The sequence below is a fragment of the Carassius auratus genome, chromosome 22 (genome assembly GCF_003368295.1).
Source record: "Carassius auratus strain Wakin chromosome 22, ASM336829v1, whole genome shotgun sequence".
NCBI classification, from domain to species: domain Eukaryota; kingdom Metazoa; phylum Chordata; class Actinopteri; order Cypriniformes; family Cyprinidae; genus Carassius; species Carassius auratus.
In genome coordinates this window covers 32,803,866-32,815,698 of record NC_039264.1, presented here as the reverse complement: position 1 = coordinate 32,815,698, position 11,833 = coordinate 32,803,866, and the positions used below count along the sequence as shown (strand labels likewise).

The window sequence follows — 11,833 nt, the reverse complement described above, 5'->3', positions numbered from 1 at the left end:
TTTCTGTGCACACCCCTTATGGAGCGGGTCAAATTGACCCTAATTGGATTCAATACAATTCCTCAAAAATCACACTATGAAAAACAATAAAGATTCAGGTACAAACTGTAAACTTTTATTATCAACATTTGTCAAATATTCCCCCAGAAATATATCTGAAGATATGATTTAATGAAAACGTTTTTTAAACATTTTTTTAAAACTGTTTTGTTTTGACAAAATTTGCAAAAATAAACAGTATATGCTGACTTAATTTGTATATATATTTGTGTAACTTTTTTTTTCTTAGAACATCATAACTGAACAATTAAATGTAGCTGTATAATGAAAATGTTTACTTTTCTTAAGTTGGCTGTTTTGTAAACTCATTTCATAAAGTCTAGAAGTTACATTAGACATGATGAGCACACAGAAAATGTGTGCTTTTGGTTTATGAATTTCTTGCACTTCACACACATGGTGCTGGTTTTGCTGTCGCGCTTGGATGGGCACACCTCACATCTCTTTTGTTTTTTCCATTCATCTGTGTTCACTCCTTTATTTTCTGTGGGTCTGACTCCAGATGCATGTTTCTGCCCTCCATGTTCACAATCTCTCTGGGTAGCTCAGGTTTGTCATTTGTAATTTGCCATTAATTGTGAACACCATGATTTAGCTTTTTGAAGTGTGTTTGGTTAGGGTTAGAGCACTTTTAGATAGATGTACAATTTATAACTGGAGTTGATGCCCTGACATACATTAAATAAATGTTTTTATTTTGTATCTGTACAGTTCTTTTGAATAGCTGCCTATGAGAGTCAAATTGACCAGCGAACATCACAAACATAATAGTGATTTTGCTTGTATATGTCAAAAAACACCAGCATGTTGAAACTTTGCATGCATGTCCATGATGATAAATGAGAAAAAATCATAAAATATCAAGAAAAGAAAAAAGGTTTAATATTATTCCAGGTAGCTTGAAAAAATAAATAATAGGTAATTTTTACCATATGTGGTTGACAAAATATTTTTCTCTTTTTCTGCATTGAAATAAGTTTGGAAATCCTCATTTTTTAGCTTTATAAAGTAGTAAAAAAATAAAATAACAAAATATAACCAGAAATTGTATTATTATGGGTCAGTACAGTTTCCTTAGAGCGTTAAAATATGCGGGTCAAATTGACCCGCGAACATCACGAACGTAATAGTAATTTTTTTTGCATATGTCAAAAAACACCAGCATGTTGAAACTTTGCATGCATGTTCATGATGATAAATGAGAAAAAGTCACAAAATATCAAGAAAAAAAACATAGGATAACCAGTATTTCCAAGAACTAGAAAATCTAAACGGGTAAAATTGACCCGCAACATAACACAAGGGTTAAATAGACACACAAAATGGGACCCAGGTGGTGCTGTTAATCAGTCGTGATCAAAGACCACAGACACACACCTGCACACTAAACAAGCCAAGAAAGAGACAGTGAATTCATGAACCGTGAGAGAGACACCAGATGATGTTGTAGATCCACAGATGAAACGCAGACACAAACCAGACTACAGATATTCAAAGACTTTAATGTTGCCTGTCAGAGGACGTTATTATGTTATTACATTGAGTACAGTACAGTACATTATAAAATTTCACAGATCAGTATTTTGGTTAAAGGACACACAACAGCAAGTTAATTGTTTATTATTGTGGATAGAAAAGCAAATAGAAAACTAACTGGCTTAATTATAATGTAATAATTTACAACTAATATTTTAAATAACGTTTTAAGAATGTAAAGTTTAATATGGATAACACTGCTGAAATAGTTAAAATACACAAAGTTAGATTTCCTCCCGGGGGTGCATAATAAATGTAATGAAACATGGAGAGACTGTTCTGGTTAGTGTGTCGACATACAATTAAACTTAATTACAAAGCTCTCACGGTGACGGAGTTCGGTTCCCACCCTTGAGGTCCTTTAACTTCAAAATAATAATAATAAAAATCATGTAGAGACTCTTGAACCTCAGAGTGATAAAACTTTATTGATAAAGGCAAATACAGACGAAACATTGACAGCAACAGTAAAGAAAGATCTGTATCTGAGAGAAATATTGGAATTTTTAAAATCTGACACTAGAGAGCGCAAGCACAAATATTCATCAGTATTTATGACAAAAACACTAGAAGAACAAAAACACACTTGAAGAACCTTCACATTTCAGTTTAAAGTTCTGCATCTGCTTTAGACTTCAATACTTTCTGGAAAAATTAATAAAGGCATAAATTAATAAATATTAATGCAAAACATAAACAATATGCAGGAAATTAAATCATCAATCATGTACCTGATGTGTGAACTTGTGCTTGATCTTGTTCAGCTCTTCTGGATCTGATGTCATAAACCAGAAGAATGACAGTAGCCACGCCCACCACAGCAGAGAGGACCAATCGGATCACAGCTTCAGTAGAACCACAACAGTGAACAGAGTCTGAGGAATAAAAATCATCAAACTGAGATCAGGTCAGTCAATAAATAGATTTTAAACAGAATTTACATCTGAGCCTGGATGAAAGCTAATAGCAGAAGTGTGGCTGAATTATGTGTTCAGTGATTGGGATATAAAGCTTACAACAATTTAACAAACTAAAACTACACAAGCCTAGAGCTTACCACTTTGACAACCCAAAATTAAGAGCTTCAACGAGCTTCCATTTTAATTCCATGTAAGCTTCTATGGCTAGAAGTTTTAATCTTTAATTGATGCTATAAAATTAATTTCACCTGAATAAACAAAAGGTAAGCAGATTAAAAAAAAAAACAATGAACTTCATTATGGACAAACATCCATGCACTTTGAAAACCCAAAATTAAGAGCTTCAATGCATTTTCAGTGTCTAGCAGAGTAAAAGGGTTTTAATAATCATCTCTCTATAACATCAAACAATTTAGTCATTTCAGTTTTAGTTGAAAAAATGTACCTCAAAAATCTAATGTCAGCTACTTAGATAAAATATGAATAAAAAGCATTTAAAAATGTGTAAAAACAACTATTAAAACTTACTGGTGTTACTCTTGATCTCATCCTCAGTCAGAATCCTCCGGAAGGTCCTCCCCATGTGCTCTACCTCACAAACAAACTGGTTCTTCTCCCACTCTTCTGGTTCAATAATGAGTTCAGATGTCCTCTGAAAGGTACCATCTTCATTTGGTAGTAGCGCTCCAAGATCCACATCCTCATCATGATCCTGTCCATTTTTTAACCAGGTGATAGTTAGTCCTGATGGGTAAAAACCTGTGACATGACACAGAACCACTGGAGAAGAGGGATCCTTCTGTAACAGAGACACTTCAGGTGCTAAAAAAAAGAAATAGATAAATATTCTTAATAGTTATTGCTTCTTCAGATAAGATCAGTTAAATAAATGCATCTACATTTTGTTTAAATGACACAATTTATGAAAAAATAGAAACACAAACTCATTAGTTATCATAAAACATTTGTCAACTTGTTAAAAAAAGTACATTTTTGAAAGAAAAGCTACCTTTTCTTTCCAAATCCACTTTTCTTAACATCAAGAAATGTTTTATCCAGTAAACACACTCATGTTTGTAGTACTGATTCAGTATTTCAAGCTGTGCTCTGTCATTGTTCCACTTGTTCATTGTTATTACTCCCTGCAGTACAGCTGTGATGTATCTGAGCTTCTTCACATCTAGTGCGACATAATCATCTCCATCATAACCGTACTGATCAAAACCTTGTGAGTCTTCAGTCTGATCATCCCATTCACATCCATACATCCTCTGATACGTGTGAACACCTGAAGAGAAAAGCCATAAGAACTGCTCCTTTTTAATGTATATCTTTGACATTTGAAACTGTAGTATAACATATTTTAACTCACCACGTGACTGATTGAATCGCTCCATTAGATGATGAATATTGTTTTTGTAAATCTGCTGTACTCTTTCTCTGATCTCAGTGTCTTCATTCCACATGTCTGTAGATGCCAACTCCTTTATCCAGTCCTGTCTGGGAATCAGCTTCTTTATCTCACTGTCATAATAATCAATCTGTTGCCCATCCAGAGTAGTTACTGCAAAAAACTCTGGGATTGTATGTCCATTTATTCCAGTGTATGAAGTTATGTAGGTGTGAAGTTCTGAACAAACAAAGACATAAAGCTCTCAAACATACTAAAACTACACATTAAAATTAATGCTTGTCATACAGATTATTTTTATTTAATTATTTTAATTTCAAATCAATACTTTTGCAGTTCCATCATGAATTAGGCATCACTGGAAAGCCTTAAACTCAAAATTCACCATGTGAAAATGGTTAAATTTTTGTGGGATCCACTTCAAATTTGGAATATAACTTGGTTATACATATGGCTTTAATTTTACAGCAATTTGAGCATTCCTGATTTAAATGCACAATCATGTAAGTTCAGATCTATGTTTTAAAGAAAAATGTGAATGACAATGTTCATAACTTTAGTCGTTCATATATAACTAGATAAAAATATAAAATAAACTAAAACTAAACTTAATTTTTTTATTTCTTTTTCAGAAAACTTACAAAAAATGATTTCCTATGTTCAACCAGTGATATTATAAATAACTAAAACTATAATATTTTCTGTTAATTATATATAACAGCTATTACAATTACCAAATCACAATGAAATCACTAAAAATAAACAAAACTATACATTAAAACTAAACATATAAAAAATCTCATTCAATATATTGATATAACTAAAGCAACACAGTGTTCAACACAGAAGTAGCTCAAGACTTTGTTGACAGATAAATCTTTATTTCCATTTTAATTCCATGTTAGCTTCTATGGCTAGAAGTTTTAACCTTTAATTGATGGTATGAAATGAATCTCACCTGAATAAACAAAAGGTACGCAGATGAAAAAAACAATGAACTTCATTATGGACAAACATCCACGCAACTGACTCTCAAACAATTGTAGCTGTCAAAAACGAGCTGCAAAAACTCCAGACTTCAGCACAAAAGAAAGAAGAAGTGGTTACTCAAGAAGTGTCCAAAAATATGGTCTCAATACAGATGTTTAGGTACGAGGCTTTTACTTGCATTGATAGCCCACTTTATACGTACTAGCTACATGTAACTTTGCAATTACCAGTTATTGGGGAATTGATAGACTCGTATGTGGTTTCTCTCCTCCTACTTCTCCATTCAGTAACACAAAAAACACTTTAACCTCAAATGAGAATCACATCACGACTGAAACTAAGGCTGCAGCTGTTTGAACTGTCTCCAAAAAACACATTTTACTAGTTTGAATTGTATTTTATACATTTTAAAACTATAAAAATATTCAGTTCAACTTTTAAAAGAGGAAGAAAAAGAAATGAATAAATGATTACTATATATCGCAATCTTACATTACTTTGCTTTTACATCAGCTTCGATGTCTTTGTAACCCTTTATTTTTGTCTGCACCTACTCCAGTCTCTTCAACGTAGATCCAAAAATAAAACACGGGTTACAACGGTGATAATTCACGTTTCTTCTTTTAATCAGAAGCATCGGCATAACAGCATGAACAGCCGAACACACAACACTGTCGCTCCACTCGCTTGGTTTTTTTTTTTTTTTCAAGCGCGCCCCTGCCTTAAAGGAGCCGGCGCACCAAATATCTTTCTAACAAAACATGTATAAAACTTTGCATAAGACATTTGAAAATACACCAAAATCTTACTAAACAAATTCACCAAAATGTCTTATTCTTCCTTTTCCTTTTTTTTATATATATAACCTATGAATTGACAAAATGTAAAATAAAATAATGAATTAAACATAAGGTTACAGTCTTCCTAGCTTAACAAGGAAATGTCCTCGTTTCTCCTATATAGATTATCCATTACAGTGAAAATACAGTGAAAAATACAATGCACAGACAACCAATAAGTGCATAACTCCTTAACAAACAAAATCTTTAAACTTTTCAGGTTTTTTAACCGCACGGCCACTACGGGATAATTGAGGTGTGTCTGCAGAAGGCAATATAGCCCTCTCCGGGGCCATAGAGGCCGGGACACTGGGACTTGGCACACTTTCAGGTTCAGTCAACAAAGCAGTTGGATTTGAACGTTCAGTCTTTGCATTGGTAGTAGTCTGTTGTATAGTTTGGTTGGGCACATACGGCGGTGTTGAGGGTCGAAAGGGTAAAGCACCTGACAATGCAGTGAGGGGAACTAAAGAAGGGGCCTCAGCACTACCAAACACAGGAGGATCACAGCCTGAACTAGGAGTTGCAGGCAACTCCCAAGGACCCCTGTAAGGTTTTAGGCGATTGTGATGAACCACCCACCTTCTCGACTGTGGATTTCTTGGATCAGTAATTTCATAAGTTACCCCAGGGCAGTTATCTTTGTCCATTCGCCTCAGAATTTTGTATGGCCCTTTCCATTTAGGAGCCAGTTTATTCTGCTTTTGAGCTGGGTCATCCAAAAATACAATGTCACCTGGCTTATGCGGATGGAAAAATGTCTTTTTGTCATACTGCCATTTCTGGTTAACTTTAGCTGCAGTGGACCGCACAGCAGCATCTTTGAAAGCATAAGACAAACGCATGGTCACATCATGAGCATAGCCTGCAGGGGTGCCTGGTGTATAGGAAGTGACAGCTGGACTATAGTTCAGAATGATATCTGCAGGTAGCCGTGGTTCTCTGCCATGTGCAAGAAAAAAAGGAGAGAACCCCGTGCTAGAATGAATACTGGAGTTATATGCCAGTTCCACTTGAGGCAGATATTTATCCCATTCACCCCCACTTTCACAAATGTACTTGGCGAGTTGGTCTTTCAAGGTTTGATTCAGTCTTTCGACCATACCATCACACTGGGCGTGGTAGGGTGAGGTGCGGGTTTTCTCAATGCCTAATTGTCTGCACAAATGTTTAATCAAATCTGACTCAAACTGTCTACCTTGGTCTGTATGGATTATCTCAGGGACCCCGTGCTGCTTAATGTAATCCTCAAAAATGCACTGTGCTACAGTTGTTGCACGCTGATCCTTCAGAGGGTACAAATTGACAAAACGGGTAAAATAATCCATCACAAGTAAAACATACCTATTCCCGAGAGAAGTAACAGGTAGCTCAGTGATGTCAGCGGCAATTCTTTGAAATGGTCGTTCTGCATGAATTGACTGTAACGGGGCCCTTTCATGAGGAGTGGTGGAAGCACAGGACTGACAGGATACACATTCAGCACAGAATTTTTGAATATCACGGGACATGTAAGGCCAATAGCACATTTTCCTAGCTCTCAACAAAGTACGCTCAGCACTCAAATGACCACTAAATTTCTCCCCATGAAAACACTTAAGAGCTGTTAGAATGAGTACCTCAGGCAAGACTACTTGGTAAACATAAGGGCTATGAGGAGATGATTTCACTCTACGACACAGTATACCCTCTTGGACTGATAATTTGAAAAATTCATGCCAAAGTTTCCTCAGTGTGGCAGGGGAATGTTTCAGTCTGCCTAGTGGGGGCCTTTGATTACCATTCTCTTTCCAGTCCATGACAGTACTAAGACAAAAGTCAGCCTTTTGCTGAGCTTGTAATTCAGTCAAATCAACTGACAGTGTCGGACCCACGTCAGGAAGAACCCCACAACCCAGTGGCACTTCAGATGAAAAGGAGACCTTTTCAGCAGTGGTATGGCTGGGAATTACACACTGCACTGATTTCGACACCGCGACAAGGAATCAGCATTACTATGATGCTTCCCTTCTCTGTATTGAATGGTAAAGTCATACACATCCATTTCAAGTATCCAGCGTGCTCTTCTACCAGTCGGATCATTATCAACTGCTGCCTTTTTTAGATTTAACAATGGTTTGTGATCTGTAATAATCTTGAATGGCACCCCAGACAAGAAATGTCTAAAATGTCGAACAGACCACACCACAGCCCACAGTTCACGGTCATAAGTTGACCATCTCTTTTCTGATGGAGTGAGAGCATGACTGGCGTAAGCAATTACGCGTTCCTTCCCATCCTGCATCTGAGCATGCACTGAACCTACACAATCATGAGAAGCATCAGTGTATAGTAGAAAAGGTTGTGTGAATATAGGGTGAGCTACAATGGGAGGACTAGTAAGGGCCTGCTTCAGTGACCTAAAAGCCTCCTCACAATCACTTGACCAATTGAAGACAGCACCTTTCTGGGTCAGTGCATGAAGGGGTGTGGCCACTACAGCGAAACTCCTGACAAATCTCCTATAATAGGAGCATAGACCAACAAACGCTCTCACCTCTGTGACCGTCCTGGGGGTAGGCCATGACCGGACCTTGTTCAGATTCTTTTCATCTGGTAGCAGACCCTGGCTGGATACAACATGACCTAAGTAGGAAACTTCACTGCGTGCAAAATGACATTTGTTAACCTTCAATTTCAGACCTGCTGAACGGAAACGACTAAAAACCTCCTCAAGACTGTTAAGATGTTCACTGAAAGTTTGACTGAACACCAGTACATCATCAAGGTAAACAAGACAAACCTTCCAATGAAGTCCACGAAGCACCAGCTCCATCAATCGTTGAAAAGTTGGAGGGGCATTCGTAAGACCCATCGGCATTACCTTGAAATGATATAAAGCACTGCCTGTATTGAAAGCGGTTTTCTCCTTATCCTTGGGGTCTAGCTCAACTTGCCAGTAACCACTGGACAGATCCATTGTGCTAAACCAGCGTGCACCTGCCAAGCTGTCTAAACCATCTGAGGCACGAGGTAAGGGGTAAGAGTCTTTTACAGTGACTGCATTAAGCTTTCTGAAATCAATGCAGAATCTATAACTGCCATCTTTCTTCTTCACTAAGACAACAGGAGAAGCCCAGGGACTACAACTTTCCTCAATTACATCATTGGAAAGGAGCTGCTGAACTTGCCTGTCTATCTCAGCTCGAACATGTGGCGATGTTCTGTAAGCCCTCTGCCTAATGGGCTGTGCATCCCCAGTACGGATGGTGTGCTTGACCAAATCAGTACGACCATAGTCATACTCATTTGCACTGAAAACATCTGAATATTTGTAAATCAGAGTCTCTAGCTGAGTCCGTTCTGCACTGTCCAATGCAGACTGACTGAAGTCTACATTGGGTTTTGGACAGGGCTCAATTTGAGTCTGTATCTGAGCTACTTTGGGTTCCAGCATTGTATATTCTTCCCCTGGTTGCATGACTAAGGAATGAAACGCACCTAGCCTTATGCCACAGGAAACATGGCAATCCTTGTTTGTCGGATTCATAGCTCGCACACAAGTCACGCCTGCTTTCACAGAGGTTACTGTACGTGCCACAAAAAGACCTGGTACTGACTGAATTTCAGGATCTAAGAGTCCAACATAATTACATGCGTACTCTTTTTCCCCAATGTTGGACTGAATTTTTACCAAAACGTTCATCTGTGACCTAGCAGGGATCAGAATGGGCTCTAAAGTCACTGCACTACTCCTTAGAGGGACTATTTCCTGCGAACACAAAAGAGGAACAGTCCAGTTCCACAATTTTAAATGATTTTCTCTGAGGTCAATTGCAGCATGATGTTTGCTAAGAAAATCCCACCCAAGGATAACTGGTTGTGTAGCATTTCTAACCACCTGAACATCATGTGAGAACACTTCCTCACCCAGCCTAATAGTAATGGGCAACATACCCAAAGTGTCAAGATAGTCACCAGTTACTGATTTTGCCAAAAGAAAGGATTTCTGAATAGGTTTTTTTGTTAAAGAGGGAATTGACATTCTCAGTGTTTTACTGATTAAAGATATTTCTGAACCTGTGTCTAAAAATTCTTGCATGGCAATGTTCTCAATGATTGCAAAAACATAAGGCGTTGGAATGACAGGATTTACCCGTTCAGTTTGTTTGGGCCCAACCATAGTCTCAGCAGATACCCGGCCCCTAGGTACCTGCTACCAGCCGTTTCCCTGAAGATCAACATCCTCTCCAACAAAACTGACATGATGATCACCAGACGAGGGTAGATGGTCAGTAGAAGATCGTGGGCCATATCTCTCACCAGAGAACTTGTTGGAGGGCCATTCTGTCATATGATGATCCTGATGATGGGATTCGTGATGTAAGCGATGATCTCGATGATCAGAGGTTGGACTGCCACAACGATCACGGTGAGGTGGGGGCGAGCTGACAGGCTGGTTACGACGAATAGGAGTAAGGCTGGCATGTTGAGCAGCAAAATGTGGAGACATGCTGGTGCGATAATCTCGATGAGGTTGAGGGGGGCTGACGTGACAATCTCTGTAATATGAAGAAGCACTGATGTGACGATCTTGATGATGTGGAGATGGGCTCACATGACGATCTCTGTAATGTGGAGAAGCACTGATGTGACGATCTTGATGATGTGGAGATGGGCTCACATGACAATCTCGGTAAGGAGAAGATGGACTCACGTGATGCTCTCCATAGCCCCGATGTCTGTCACGGTCTCGGTGGCTGAATGAGTAAGGCTCATTTTGACGATGTGGAGAAGACGCCGGCGACAATGGATATCTCCTAGGAGATGAAAGTGGAGAGTAACGTTGCTTGTCTCTTCCACGTTCAGATGAGTAATCTCTCTGACTGGTGAAAGCGTGTTGCCTCTTCATTTGACTCACTTCCATCCTGAGAGCCTTAACATCAGCCGTCAATTGCTTCACCGCAGTCATGATTTCAGAAGAAATTTCCCCAGATGCTGTGGTCTTTGTGGACACCATAGCTGAAAGCGATTCACTGGGTAAGGTAGTAGATGAGTTTGGTGACAGGCTGGTCTTTTGACTCAGAGGGGGCAGAGGTGTAAGTCTGAGAACTTCTTGTGCCCGTTCCCACTTGCAAGCAATAGCTAAAGCTTCCTCTAGGCTAGTAGCACCATGTTCATGACATTTTGCTTGAAGGACGGGATCAAGACCAGCTACAAACCGTCTAAATCTTTCCATGGCAATGGCGGACTCACCATAAGGGCTTTCCATAAAGAAAAACTGTCTTTGTCCCTACCGTCTCCATGAAAACACGGTGGTAGATCGACTTTAAAGTGCAGCAATCTTGTAGTGCGATTTGCAGAAGTTGCGTGCTCTCTGCCCTCCGCTGTAGGTGCACTTTCATCACTATCCGTCTCATTAGAGGACGCAGCACGTGCGGGGAGCACGCGAGAATCGGTAGACATTTTCACTGCACAGCTGCTGTTGATCTTGTAATGAAGCGATTAGTAACGGCATCCACTTTAATTAATCTAACGACTGGCAACTGTGCACTCACCAGTACCCTTCACGGTGCATAAAAAAAAAAAATGCGCCTTCCTAATCGAATGCTTCAGCCGAGAAACTTCCAGAAACTCTTGAACTTGAACACCGCTGCCACCAGTCTGTAACCCTTTATTTTTGTCTGCACCTACTCCAGTCTCTTCAACGTAGATCCATAAATAAAACACGGGTTACAACGGTGATAATTCACGTTTCTTCTTTTAATCAGAAGCATCGGCATAACAGCATGAACAGCCGAACACACAACACTGTCGCTCCACTCGCTTGGTTTTTTTTTTTTTTTCAAGCGCGCCCCTGCCTTAAAGGAGCTTTCTAACAAAACATGTATAAAACTTTGCATAAGACTTTTGAAAATACACCAAAATCTTACTAAACAAATTCACCAAAATGTCTTATTCTTCCTTTTCCTTTTTTTTATATATATAACCTATGAATTGACAAAATGTAAAATAAAATAATGAATTAAACATAAGGTTACATCTTTACTACATTTCTGTGTCTTACTTTGGTAGGACCCTTGCTGTCTATGGAGGGT

At 38.7% G+C, this 11,833-nt stretch overlaps 2 protein-coding genes across 2 annotated transcripts; both read right to left on the bottom strand.

The window, feature by feature from the left end:
* Positions 1 to 3,033: 3,033 nt before the first annotated feature.
* Positions 3,034 to 4,991, bottom strand: LOC113040594 (major histocompatibility complex class I-related gene protein-like). The gene is made up of 4 exons (XM_026198897.1): positions 4,886 to 4,991; positions 3,889 to 4,146; positions 3,526 to 3,804; positions 3,034 to 3,338 (listed from the first exon to the last, which is right to left on the bottom strand). The coding sequence occupies exons 1-4, from the start codon at positions 4,929 to 4,931 to the stop codon at positions 3,034 to 3,036; spliced, it is 888 nt and encodes a 295-aa protein (XP_026054682.1). The 5' UTR covers positions 4,932 to 4,991.
* Positions 4,992 to 5,947: 956 nt separating this feature from the next.
* Positions 5,948 to 9,192, bottom strand: LOC113040593 (uncharacterized). The gene is made up of 4 exons (XM_026198896.1): positions 8,823 to 9,192; positions 7,937 to 8,783; positions 7,101 to 7,219; positions 5,948 to 6,906 (listed from the first exon to the last, which is right to left on the bottom strand). Exons 1-4 carry the CDS (start codon positions 9,190 to 9,192, stop codon positions 5,948 to 5,950), a joined length of 2,295 nt encoding a protein of 764 aa, XP_026054681.1.
* Between the last annotated feature and the right edge of the window lie 2,641 nt (positions 9,193 to 11,833).